The sequence below is a fragment of the Balearica regulorum genome, chromosome 11 (assembly GCF_011004875.1).
Source record: "Balearica regulorum gibbericeps isolate bBalReg1 chromosome 11, bBalReg1.pri, whole genome shotgun sequence".
Classification (NCBI taxonomy): Eukaryota; Metazoa; Chordata; class Aves; order Gruiformes; family Gruidae; genus Balearica; species Balearica regulorum.
In genome coordinates this window covers 21,699,086-21,713,002 of record NC_046194.1, presented here as the reverse complement: position 1 = coordinate 21,713,002, position 13,917 = coordinate 21,699,086, and the positions used below count along the sequence as shown (strand labels likewise).

The 13,917-nt window shown below is 41.3% G+C and overlaps 1 protein-coding gene across 1 annotated transcript in view; it reads right to left on the bottom strand.

The window, feature by feature from the left end:
• The window catches only part of ABCB7 (ATP binding cassette subfamily B member 7), a 36,013-nt gene extending 26,660 nt beyond the window's left edge, over positions 1-9,353 (bottom strand). Inside the window, exons 1-3 of the mRNA XM_075763683.1 lie at positions 9,150-9,353; positions 2,093-2,170; positions 335-421 (exon numbers count right to left, since the gene is read on the bottom strand). Coding sequence (XP_075619798.1) covers positions 335-421; positions 2,093-2,170; positions 9,150-9,320 — 336 coding nt within the window. The 5' untranslated portion in view covers positions 9,321-9,353. The remainder of the gene's footprint in view (positions 1-334; positions 422-2,092; positions 2,171-9,149) is intronic.
• Positions 9,354-13,917: the final 4,564 nt, after the last annotated feature.

The window sequence follows — 13,917 nt, the reverse complement described above, 5'->3', positions numbered from 1 at the left end:
ACAATAAATGACAATGGAACATAACTTCCATGAAAAAAAATCTTAACATAACACAGGCCAATTTCTAAGGAGTGTGTGACACTAAGATTATATTTTTAACAAAACAATTGAAACACTTTCAACACAGTTATTACAAGCATTTGGTGATTTAAGAGCTGGTAAGCCTACATTGACAATTAAACAGTATCTACTCCACTATAGTATTCAAATATCTACCAATACAGTTTTTCACAAATTGTTGCTTGGTCTTCTGCTTTTTTTTTTTTTTTTTGGGGGGGGGGGAGCTGATCACATTTTTTATTTAAAAAGCAATACTAATTAAGCAATTTTTTACCCCTTCCTTTGGATCTGTGTGAAGCCCTCCACCTGCATGACCATGCCAACACATTCTCTTTTCTATCAGTCGCCACCTCAGGAGGATCTGTGTGAAAATGAAAAGTCAATTTGCAAGAACCTCAGGAAACATGCATGTAAAAGCCAATAGAAAGAACTACTAGTCTGTATTCCCCACCTCATCCTCCAACTGTTTCAGCTTGCTTTAATAAAAGATATTAGCATGCACTAAAAAAACCCTTTGCCTTGCTTAAGGAAACAACAGTAAGAAAGGGACTATGAATCTAGTAGCATAGTAAAAAGCATGTTCCAAGCAGCCAGGAAGTAAAGATAAGAGCCTTAAATATTTTGGTTAAAAGGACTGAAAAGGACAAAAATGTTCAGTTAAAAGAACTGAAAAGCGGACTAAAGAACATAGAAAAGAAATCAAAGTTTTGGAGGATAACCGTACTCAGGCGCATTTATATGTTAAGTGGAACACACTTAACCAATTAGACTCTTTCCATGTACATAAAGATTTATTTTGCCTCCAAATAAAATTAATAAATAAGCCTGCTTCACACTTCTCTTTCCTATCAGGATGAGAACCACCTACTGGTGCCATCTGACAAGGTACAAGTTAACCTGGTCCAGAGCCCCTGCTGCAATCCACATACTGCATGTACAGGGGCAGGTTAGGAAAAGAACCTGCTTTTTAAAAACAAACACTCACTTCTCTTAGCATGTGTCCAAGATTCCATGCTAAATAAATAAGGAGAAAATTTCTGAATTTATTAATGCACGTAGATGTACTAAAAAATAAGAACTCACTAACACTAGGCATTGCTCCAAGTTCAACTTCAAAGTGCCTGCCACAAACAATAGATGTATTAAAGCTTTTCAAAGAAAAGTCTGCATTTTGTTTAAAAGATTTGCTACATGTTGACAATTTCTGGGTTCGAGTTATGTAAAAGCTCTTTAGGAATCTCAGTTTATATATATGGTTTGATAGCGACCTCAGGGTTTCCCAAATCAGTATTTCACTTTTCATGTTTTAAAGAAAAGTATTATAAAAAACAATCTAGATAGATTTAATGCTTTGAAGTCCCAAAGACCCTCCAAAGATTTTAGCTGCTTAAGTCAGTTCTATGAGTGGGTTTTTTTTTAATAAAAAACCAAGACAAATACATTTCCTAGCTTCATTCAAGCAAAGTGCGTTACTTAGAAATGTGTCATAATTATTCCACAAACAGTAAAAATTGCATCTTCCTTATGTTTACATCAGTAATAAGGCAAGCAGACCTCTTCGAAATAAGAGCCTGACATCCTGGCGCTCAGAATGATGAGAATAAACTTCCATGGTTTCTTGATATTCCACAACCTAAGCAGAATTTTGCAGTAATAAAGCCCTCATACATACTCAAGGAAAACTCACAGCTTTCTATGCACTGGTATTTTCTATGCCTGACAACATAAATCTAAGTATCAACACATAAAATCTACAATTTTAAGAACTCTTCTTTGTAAGTTACTGTATTAGCATTAGTTTCTAAAGATTCAAAAAGACTTCTTGAGGAGAGTGCAACACTCTGAGGCTTCTAAGCAAAGTTATCTCCTTGTCTAGAGGCAGAAACATAACTTGCCATTTAACCTGCTGCATTTCAAAACTGTAAATGGTGAAGTTTAAAAAAAAGAACAACAGAAGACTAAACTGAAACATGCTCCAAGGGCTTGAGTTTCCTCTGACATGCAAGCAGGAAGAACAACAATTTATACCTACCTCTGAAGCCTCTAATAACGGCCTTGAATAATCTCCCCCCGGACTGTGCCATGATCTTTGCTTGCAGATTGGTGGAATCTACAGAATAAAAGAGGGGGGGGGAAGTGAAAATGGACTCGTGTAGAACATGCACTTCACATTCAGAGAATATTCATCTAGTTTATGTAAATAAGCATAACATGAAAACAGGGCAGACAGCTTTGTTTTTTAACAACTGACCACAAAAGAAAATTGGTGGGGAGCAGCTGTAAAATAAATTACATTCAACTATTAAAAATGCTAAGTGACAATGAACCTTTCCCTTCCCTAAATCCCCACTCCCATCAGACTTCGTTTCTTCTTCGTACCATGAAACCCAAAGTTTTCCCTTTCCTCTCATTTTAATTTTCTCCCAGGTTGTCTTCAGACTTCTTTCAAATATCCTTTTGTTCTGTTTTTCATTATGAATTGTTATTCTTACGCTTACAGGTTCTGCCATTTCCAACTCCTCTTAGCTCAGCTCATGCCATGCTTGTCTCATAGACCACAAGGCTAATCAAAGCTGCAGCTCTGGACTGGGAAGCACTGGGGCTATCAGAAATTAGAGCACTGCTGACTACAAGTTTTAGGTAAGCAGGACGCAACATACCCAATATTCACAGATCCATCAATGCATCTTTAATAGATATACTGCTAGGTACCAACTGTAGCATGCTTTACATGTTACACTGAAAGCAATTAATTTTCCACAAGAGTTTCAAAGGACCATTTATTTTCCTTAGGTGAACTAGTTGGCAGCACTTCCCCAGTGGCAAAACACAGATCTCTCTTTTGGTTAGCAATGATGGTGCCACGTCATCTTTGACACATTCAATGTTAAATCTTTTACTGCTCTGTTGCAATATTAAGCATATACCTCACACTATATAAAAGTCACTAACACAGAGCAAAATAGCAAAAGAACTGCTCATCAGCCCAGGGCAAAGGACAAATGTCAAAAAAGAAAAAAAAAAGAACTTGATCATAAAAAAGGGTATTTTTCACCTTGACAAACAGCTGCACCTTCATATATTTTATACCTTGCCTTAAACATTCTTTTGCTCTTGTCCTAAGACACATACCATAAGTTATAATTTAGGCAGTCATTTTTAAGGAAGTGAAGATCATTCCCCCCACAAGTCACCACATGGGACCTGCTTATTTCAAACGTTTCCATTATATGACATTACATACAGAGAAAGAGCAAACATAAGAATTATACATTTTGCACTTAGTAGAGCTAACTGGCCTGGGTGAACTACCCTGATGCTTCCAAGACCTGGTTTAAATGAAGGAGCTGCATTTATAAAACACTTCATTGTAGATACACTCATAACTTTACAGTTTCACGTCAGCACAGAAGATTCCATCTAAACTAATATGCTCTCCATATCAGCAGTGACAGTTTCATAAACTGAAAATATAATGGAAAAAGAGAAGGACCTCAAGATGCACACCCCAAGTTACTGCAAATTAATGTAATGATTACAAAGGCACGGTTATTTTGGATAAAATTCCCACCAACATGCAAGAGGAGGAGTAAGCACTCTAAGCAGTAACTGCTATCTGGGAAGTACCTGGGATCCAACACGAAATTAAGTTGTACAACCAAGACAAAAGGCAGCAGTGTTCTCTAATTCAAATGCAGTTACAGCAATACAACTCCACTGGCTTCACCAGTCAGAGCCCATTTAGCAGTATGGATTAAATTATGACAATTTAGAATTTATAGCAGAAACATGATCCAGGCCGAGAGGCTTAATACCAACGAGTCCTACGTTCACATCAAGGAGACAGAGTTCCGGTCTCCTACAGCCTAGAGGGCAGTCAGTGTACTGAACCCTCAGCATCCTTATGCCAGCATCTATACTCCCTTAAACACATGATGCTGATAAGAGACTATTAACACCATACCCAACGGGAGTTTAGGGGCTGATGAACCACTGCTCACAACCATGCTTTGGATTCTCTTAAGACAACCCAGCTGGAACCTCTCCTGAACAGTACCATTCTCTTCTGCTCAGCCTTGCAAGAAAAAAAAAATCCTGAGTACAGTAAGAATCAAAATTCAGGTATTTAACTCTAAAGGCATTTTTGTTGTTGTATATTCCTAGTACATGGGAGTAGACAACCGATGCTCCAACAGCTATTGGAAAGAAGCTAATTACTGTTCTTCTAGAGTGGACTCATAGAGCATCATAAAAATATTTTATTAATAATTCATATCCTTTGACCCCAAGTTCACAAAGTTCTCTTCTGACTGACATATGAGACAAACACCACCACAGAAACAACTTCTCTTGAAACACCAGCAGATCTGGTCTCACTTACTGCATTAACCCCATGACAGTTTATAGGCTAAGAGGTGAATACAGCAAAAAAGATGAAAAGACTTGCACAAGGTACACAGGAAAAAAGTTCTTATTTTCAGTCTTGAGCCTGGAAGATTGGAGGTTTCAATCCTCTTGCAAGTTCCTGCTAAAAGCCAAGTCTCAGCAAAGAAATAAAGAATTAATCAAGGTGAACAATTTAATTTACTGATAAGTCCTCCGGCCATCACAGTATTGTTAGCAAAACTGCCCAAATGAGCGGGACTGCAGCTTACCCTGTCACTCCCCGCACATCCTGCAGGCAGACTTGGGACTCCACTTGCCCTCACTACAACTCTTTCCCAATAGATTTAAGACTACAAAGGAAAGGCATACTTGAACCTTATTACAACAGATAAAACTAGCAGGTTATTGTTTTAAAGGAGCAGGAGCAAGTCCTGCTTACTTCTGAATTTAAGAAATTATGCAGGGAACTTTAATTCTGGCATTTCCTAACTTTTGAATGCCTGCCTCTGTACTATTATGTTCTTTTAATGTATTTTTGGATATGATTCTATATACTCTAAAGCATGAAACAGATGTCTAGTACTGATTGCACATAAAAGTCATATTGCTAAAGTGTCAGGACTGTTGGTAGTAGTTTAAATACTATAAATGCAAACAAACAACAGGGATTAAACACATTTGCACAAGGTCAAATCCATACTTAGAAGCTTCTCTCTGGAGTATGTTACATACTATTCCAGACATACTGCACTAATCTAATGGGGGTGGTTTTTTTTAAATTAACTGTGACAGAAAAGACAACAAAAGGCAGGATTCAAGTACCTGTACAGTATTCAAATCCCACTGTTAATTTTGCTGAGTTTGCAAGGCAAGAAAAGAAAAGAAAAGATAAATAGGAAAGAGTAGAGGAAGATGAGAGAAAAGGCAAAAATACTCTGGTATAAATACAGACTAAACTGTCACCAATATGAACAACAAACTTCACAGGAGTTAAGTTTAACAACAGGCAATTGCTCTGCAGAGCAAATGAAACCAAGAAGGTTAACAAAGAGATACCTTAAGGAGTTTCCCCCATAACGTCATACTAATATACCCTCACATTTGGCTTGTTTAGTAAAACACGTCTCAGTGGCAGAACTGGAAACCCATGCAGCATCACAGCAGACACCCCAATTTACACCACAGCACCCCCTACTACAGGGAGTGTAACTCAAGGAATTTCAAATTCTCTGTTACAAAGCAAGTATCTGTCAGTCAAGACTGCTGACTAACGGAGACCGCTGATTAATAGTTCCCATGCATCACGCTGTTCATCTCCACCATCAAAGTTTGGAGAAGAGAATTTAGCAATGCACACGGATGTGCAAAAGGACATCAGAACAACAAACATGAGTATAAAGTTACAGGATAAATCAGGCTTTAGGTTAAAAAAAAAGGGAGGGGGAGAATATAAATAAATTTAACTAAAATACATGAAATTTCTCTTACAACCACTTCCACAGCAAGGGATATTATTAAATTATGCAGAAGAACATGCTCTTTATCATCTCGTGTGGCAGCTGGAAGGACAAGATAATGCAAGGAAAAAAAAAAGTCTCTTCTATTTTTTACCGTTACACTTAAAATAATTTACAAAGCCCAGCTTTCTACAACTGCCAAAGCCCTCTCTGACAGACACTCCTCAGTGTATTTCTTGACTTATACAGATTCCTAGTAAAATAATTATCCTTAGTTAAATACTGTTGGACCTTTTCAGTCAAATGCTATTTTCCATCCATTTAAGTTTTAGATCAAATTGAATTTGTCACTGCTTTTGTTTTGGATGCAGGCAAACTGTTCTACAAAAAAACCCCTAAGCTTCCAGAAAAAAAAAACAAACAGTCTTTGCTTGATTACTTTTCAAAGTTTACCAAGCAGGGCACATCCAACATGCCCATTCTTTCTATCACTACTCAGCAGAGATCCTAAATTCGAAAATTTTGACATGACGAACCCCTGCTTGCTCCAGCCACAGGAGAATGAACTGAAGGAGCGACATTTACGGAAATACAAACTGATCTCAATATGAAGAAATGAGGTCTGATCACAGTTCCACAATATTTATGACATCTGTTTTTCCCCCCTCCATAAAGTTAGCTATTTTCCTCTCCAGGATACAACTGTTACATGTCTTATTACTCAGGAAAACAAGACTCTAATCAAAACTACTGAAAAATGTAAGTGCGAGGGAAGACAGACATGGATCTGTAATGCAACAGCACCCAAACAACTCTACTATATTTGAATCTCATTGTACCAAGTGCCATAGAAAATACATATATTGTATTATAATACAATTAAGCTTACAATTAATTGTAAGTGTAAAAAAAAGCTTAAAATTGACACGAAACAATGAAGATGAGGGGGCTCAAGTATTGCACAGATGCAAAGTAGAGTAGAAGGATGACAGGTAAGTGCTTGAAATAATCTTTTTCAAAAAGAATGGTTAGTAACTGTTTTCATGGTCATACTTCACCAGAGCTTTTTCCTTCCCTTAATCACATTTCTTCTCACGAGTTAAGCTATGGCTATACTGTTTACCACTCTGAGCTGTAAAAGGCACAACTCTTGACTGGCACAGCTACGCTGTCACAAACCTCTGCTATTTGTGCAGTTCTATCAATAGAAGCAGAACTGTGCTTGTACAGTTGATTTTACTCACAAAAGTGATTTTCCTACAGCAGTGAGAAGCACCATGCTGCTGGCAGAATCATGTCACAGGAGGCAAGCCCTCCCGGGAAGGCCCTACTTGCATTAAACCTTATTCCCAGATGACTATGAAGTGTGCAGCTTAGGACCATCGCAAACAAATTTAAGTACTTTTTAAATGCAAAACCAGGTGTGTTTCTTCAATTCTTTTAATATATAGAAAAGCTTCCAGAATAAGCTGATTAAAAATATTTACCGGCCTCATTAGTGTATAAACATCGCAAAATAATTAAATAGCTGAAACTAAAATAGGATGTACCTACTCGCTCCCAGAAGATTTTTTAAAAATGCTAAACTACCTAATTTATAAAAAATCAGTGGCTAATCACATAGAAACACAACCTGCTGAAGTACCTAGACAACTTTTGACAGTCACTTCTGTTGGTACAGGCACAGTATTTCTTGAACTAGCTGAAAAATAAGAAGAGGAAAAAGAAAAAAAGGAAACTGAAATCCCAGGACAGTGCATTTTCCTATTCTCCTCTGTCAGCAAATTTAATTAAATGCTAAATCATGCCAACTAGTTCCAAAATTTTGAAGAACGTTATAACCAAAAACTCCAGAAGACTAAGTTTGAATCTCCTGCTAGATAATAATAAAATAAATTTGTGCAACACATTTACATAGTGTGTTGCCTATTTGTCATAATGTGGCACAAAGTTTTTATTTAAAAAATGAAAGATTTTGCTTGTGCATTTAATGAATTCTAATTTTCATCCAAATAGAACTTGATGCTGAAGTGACATAAAAATTCCTCACCAGACTGTATAAAAAAAAGTGTAATTGACCACTTTCTAACACAGAAATGCCTAAAAACTAAAAGGCTACAGAGATGTGTGTATACATATACACACACTACAGCTGTAGCTTTAGCTTTCTAGTTCAGAAAATCTAGTGCAAATCAACATTTAGCAACATGTGGCAATTACAACTTATTAGCAAGAATTAGCATTTCTCACATTAGGATTATAATTAATACTTCTATACATCACCATGGTAACACTGACATTTATGTATTCACTAACATCTGAAATAAGTGTCCAGAAACACTGGACAATACTGAGTACCCAGCTATATTTTAATGTATCCAAGTACATGGGAAAAAGATTTTGTCTTCCTGTCAGGGGCAGCTAATCAAGGCAGGTAATGATGAAAAGCTACTCATAAACAGCAGTACTCTGTGTGTGTGTGTGAAAATTAAAAAAAGGTTATTGTCAAACGGCAGTAAGAGCTATCTGAGAGTTTACGGAAAGTTCACTCAGTCCATCTTTGAGATGCACTTCCATCATCACTTCCAAAAATCCATTTGAATTACTGAAAGCTGGACTCATTCAATTGGAGATACGTACGCAATTCTTTACTTGTAACAAAAAAAATCATTCACTGGAACATATTACAGCCTTCCACTGCTGACAGAAGGAATTCCAAATGCAATCTCCTTGCCCTACATAACAGCAAAACTAGCTGTCAGCGTAAGTTATTCTCTATACAAACGCTTGGTATCCATTCAAAGGCATTGGTTTTTTTAATGCTTGTCCACAAAAAGACGCTCAAATGCTGGGAGCACCGCAGCCAGGACGGTCACCTAGACACGAGCACACCGGAGGCAGAGGTTCAGCCTGAAGCAGTCTGGGCCCAAACTTGCCCAAGACTTTCCCAGCGACCAGCACAGCGCTCTGCCAGGGCGGCACCGCGCCATGCCCGCCCCAGCCCCCCTGTCAGGGGCTCCCCGCCGGGGCTGACCGCACGGGCGGCTTCCGGGAGCGAGGCGGCGGCACCGGCCTTCCCACCGCCCCACCGGGCCCCTGCAACACGGCAACCGGGCAAGGATGAAACAGGCCGTCCTCACAAAGCTGGCGGGGGCAGCACCGCGGGGCCCGGAGCCCCTCCTCAGCCCCTCACCGCCCGGCGCCCTCCGCCGCCCGCCCTCGGCCGGGACCGGCGCCCCCACGCACCTGACCGCTGCCCGGGGCGGCGTGGGCCCGCTGCCGCCGGCTCCCCCCAAGCCAGCCGTACGCGCAGGCGGCGGCGGCCGCCGCCGGAGGCCGCAGCAAGGCGAGGGCGAGCAGCCGCCGCTTGAAGGAGACGGCTGCCGCCAGGCTCCGCGGAGCCCCCAGCAGCGCCATCTTGCGCGGGCCGGACAGGAGAGGATTGTGGGACGGTGGCGGACTCGTGGGCGGAGCGGCGGGCGGAGCGGTGGGAGGGGCCCCGCTGCCCACCCGCCCTGAGGCGCAGGCGGGGCGCGTCGCCATGGCAACGCCCCCCCCGCCCCGCCCCGCAGCGCCGTCGCCCACCCGTCATGGCACCCCGAGGGAGACGGGCGCAGCCAGGGCATTCCCGAGCTGTCACCCCCTGGGGCTGTTTGTTCTGACCGTACAGGTAAAGGCACCCTTTGCTGTTGAAATACGGGGCGGGGGGGCTCAAGGCCACCCCACGCACCTGCAAGCATCGCTCACGTTGGTCGGCAGCTCCGTTGATACAGCAGCACGCTGTGGGCTCTCGTGTTCAGTAGGGTGCTTCTTCCAAGGCGCTGGTCAGCGATCTCCCGCTTTCTGCCCGTGCAGATGGACATCGATGTCGCTGTCGGAGGCGAAGTGGGGCCCGAGCTGGCAGACGTCCCTCTCGGCAGGTTTTGGGGACCCCACAGAGCAGCCACCCCGTGATCGCAGCTCGGCCATGGTTCCTTTGAGACCAGAGTAACGCAGCGATGGTACGGTTCTAATTAACCACCGAGCTAGGAAGACAGAGATATGCCACGGCTTACACTAACGATTGGCCTGTATACTCTCACCTGATTGCCCTGCAGAGCCATGAGGAAGCCGTAACTCTGTGGCATTTTTAATCACATAAAGATTTCTTCAAAGCTATCAGAGCTCGGCCACCGATGCTCTTGCCTTGAGGGAGAGTTGTAAGCTCATCTGCGGGGAGGACAGACAGACAGACAGGAAGGAAGGCGGAGGACACTTGGCTTAAAGCTGCTTGTTAATGAGGCAGGCTTTCTCCAGCCTGCGCTTTGATACGCGACTTTGCTTCTGACCAGGATTCACTTTAAACCACAGAGGCGACATTTCTCTGTCACTAATCTAATTGTTCATCATAATTGCATCTGGCAGAGCTTGGTCTGAACAGTGCCGCCCAGCGGCGTCATTCAGCAAGATAAACAGAAATTCTAGGCTTATGGCTTCCATACATCCGCTTCCTTCGGCATGCCCTTTTCAACATGGAAATCTGGCCAGGGAAAATATGGTAATTGTGGCTCTCTGGCATAATTTATCTTTATCTCTGTCTGGGATAGCCTGGGCAGACATGCTGGCCAACACCGCAGCATCTTTTGAGTGATTTTAAACGTTTCTGCAATGTTTCCGCATGCGTTGCTGAGCTAGCCTTCATACACGCGGTGTACGTACGCAGATACGGAGCAGGTGGGATCAATCCGACCTGCAGCACCAGCTCTCGGCCGTATGATACGTGTCCAGTATTTCCACCGTATCAAGCTCTTTGGACGTGCATGACACAGAATATCCTGTGTGTGGATAAAAGAACCCTGAATTGTGGTAGCGCAGTACTTGACATAGCTCTAACGCCTCTCTAATGGAGACGTACAAAATCACTCGACAAACGTGTATTGTTAAAGCTCACCATACCATTCTGAGACAACTGTATTATTACTGTCTTCGTTAAATACAGAGAGAAGAGCAGGTTCCATACGCCTGTACGCTGCGTGACAGAAGCCGTTACATACTTCCAATGAGACCCCAAAATTGAAGATGGAAAACACACATTTGATCATTTCGTTCACCCTCTTTAGTACAGGCTAGCACTAATTTTTTGTCTCACACAGTATTAAAGTCCTGAAGCAAGCACCAACTGCATAAGAAATAAATATATTCCTGTCACGAAATACAAAGAGGAATGTTTAGTGTGCTGATGAAATATTGAAAATTATGTTCTGTCATTCATCTAACACTGAAAAAACACATCAGCAGATTGGTAGAGAGGAGGTGATTAATTTTGGAAAAGAGATTAAAAGTGTTAAATGCTAGCAGCTTAGTTTACAGATAAGTAAGGGGTAACTATACCCCATGCTGTAAACATTTAAGAAGGGTGAGAAATTATTAGTTATGGTAGATAGAAGGAGTACTGGAAGTAATGGGATCAAATTAAATACAGGAAAGTTAAAGAAAAATAAATATCTGGCAAATAATTGTCATACTGGAAATGTGATAGGACAGTTGGTATCCCCTCACTTAGGATATTTAGAATTAACATGGCTAAAACATGAGAAAACTAACTACACTGAAAAATCTAGCATTCCATATTTATGTATATACTTACAATATCAAGTGGTTATGTGAAAAATTTATAATTAATAATTTTTATATTCCATTTTCATGAACTGAGCAAAAAATCAGCTTTAGAATTTCCATTTTCTGTGCTAATGCATATAATTTTTTTCTACACTTTCAAGGCTAATAAGGTACTTAATATATTTGATATTCATATTTTCCCTGCAAATTTTGCCTTTACCTTCTGTTTCTTCTTTAACAACTCTCCAATGCTGCTGGTTTTATTTCCTCCCCCTACTATTTCAATCTTTTTTCCAGTTCTGATCCTCTTTCTCCTTTTGATACCAGTTTATTTACATGATACCAGACGATTTACACCTGTAGGAGGCACTGCACCTGAGAGAGACACAGAAAGAAATAGAGGCCATATACTTACAGCGGCCAGAAACACAACAACCTCTCAGGGTCACCTAAACAGAACAAAGCTCACACTATAGACACACAAAGCTACAGAAAAGTTTTTATAAAGTTATCCCGTTTAAAGTAGCTTGCCACAAAAAAAAAAAAAGGTTAAAAAAAAAATCAGTTTGTAGATGCAGAGGATCTCCTTGCTATTTTTAATTTTACCAAAATTATGGGATATGACTTTTAACTATTCAACTCCTGTCATGTCCCACTAATTGCTACAACCTGGCTATATACTGTATCAAGATTTATTGCCTGCCCCATTGGAATGAACCTCACATCGGTAAGAAAATGATTGCAACATCATAACCTGAGTCGACTGCTAAAAAGAATTCAGAACAAGGGACAAAGAACCCTGATTACTGTCCATCTTGACACAGAGATGATACACCATGTCCTGGAAAGAGTGAAGAAAGATGGAGAACATCACTGGTGGGAAACGCTTTTTGGATGGTCACCAACAGCAACTGCAATTTTGAATTTGATGCTGCATCCAATTGTTGTTTTGTTAGTTTTAACTTTATCATGTTTACTATTTATAATCATTCTGTATATCAAAGTTCGGCAAAAGATGAAACAAATTACGTCAATCCAACACGTAAAGTGTATACAATCAACTGATTCTGTATGTGAATGGTGACACTTAAACTAAACAAGCAAATAATCGTACCCTTACCACTGATCTGCAACAGGCCACTTATTTATGACACAGAGGCAAGAGGTAACCATGCTGTCACTCTATGAGTCGATAAAGTGGATTGACTGTAGTCATGGGGTGGAGTGTGAAGGATGCATTCAACCCCTTAACCAAACTCAGATTAGTTTGGTTCAGGCTCCAAAGGAGGCAAAGGCCTGAGCTCTAGACAGGCCAAGAAAGAACACCTCTAGTTCCAATCCATTTTGTGAAAATCCACAAAGGATCAGCAACACGGTGAGCATCGATGCACAGGAGCTTGGAACACCAATCGTGATTAACACATGAATAGTGGGTGGCTTTCCCAAGAGTCATTTATCAAGGAACAAAGACAGTTGTGCGTACAAGGAGTCTCATACATACCTTTCCCATCACATGGAACCTGACTACAAGCCAATCGCTTTATCCCATAAATACGACAGCCTGAGCGAGCCGCGTTTGAGCTCTCCCTGCTAGGCAGGGGGACTGCATGGTGTGATCTCCCCTTCAGCTGCGATGCCTCGTGAGGTTGCTCCTCAAGGCTGTGAAACCTTTTACCAACAGTAGATCTTTGGCTGAATGATATGCATATAACTTTGTAGTATGTTAACTTTAATTTTTGACTTGGTAACTTTGATTTTGCCTTGGTAACTTTGATTTGTGCCTTGACAGTTTTGAATCACTGCTCAAATGATTGTGCCATACAGTAATAGAGTGAACCTTGCCATCAAACTTTGTTAAGTCGCACTTTCACAACATCATCTTAAAATCATTTTTGATAATACTTTTGACGGTGCTTCTTTAAGTGATCTAAATCACCCATTTGCAACAGCTCCAGAGCTGGCAGTAAGAAAAGATGACAGAAGTAGCTCAGCAGAAGAAATATAAGCGCTGGCACATGGAAGCAAAAGGTGTTTAATATGATTATAATGTTGTAATAAACTTCACTTAGTGACAAGTGCTTACAGCAGAGGCGTGAGTAGATCAAATCTATCACGACTCCACAGCAGGTCTGACACGTGCTGGACCAAGGATCGCTGCCTGAGCAGTGAATTAGGTGTGCACGGGCTGCTCACCGCGCACACGCCCAAATTCTGTGCGGAAAGGCAGGAGCCCTCACCCAAGGGAGTCAACACCATCTACCCGTTGTATTTCCCGTCCGTCCGCCCGACCGTCCCCTGGATGGGCTAATGGGGGTAGGAGTGCAGAAGGGCTCTGGGACGCTGGCGGTGATACGGCATCGGCAGTTTCAGCTTGGGGGCCACCAAGGGCCAAACGGCTCGACAGCTCTGCTGCTGC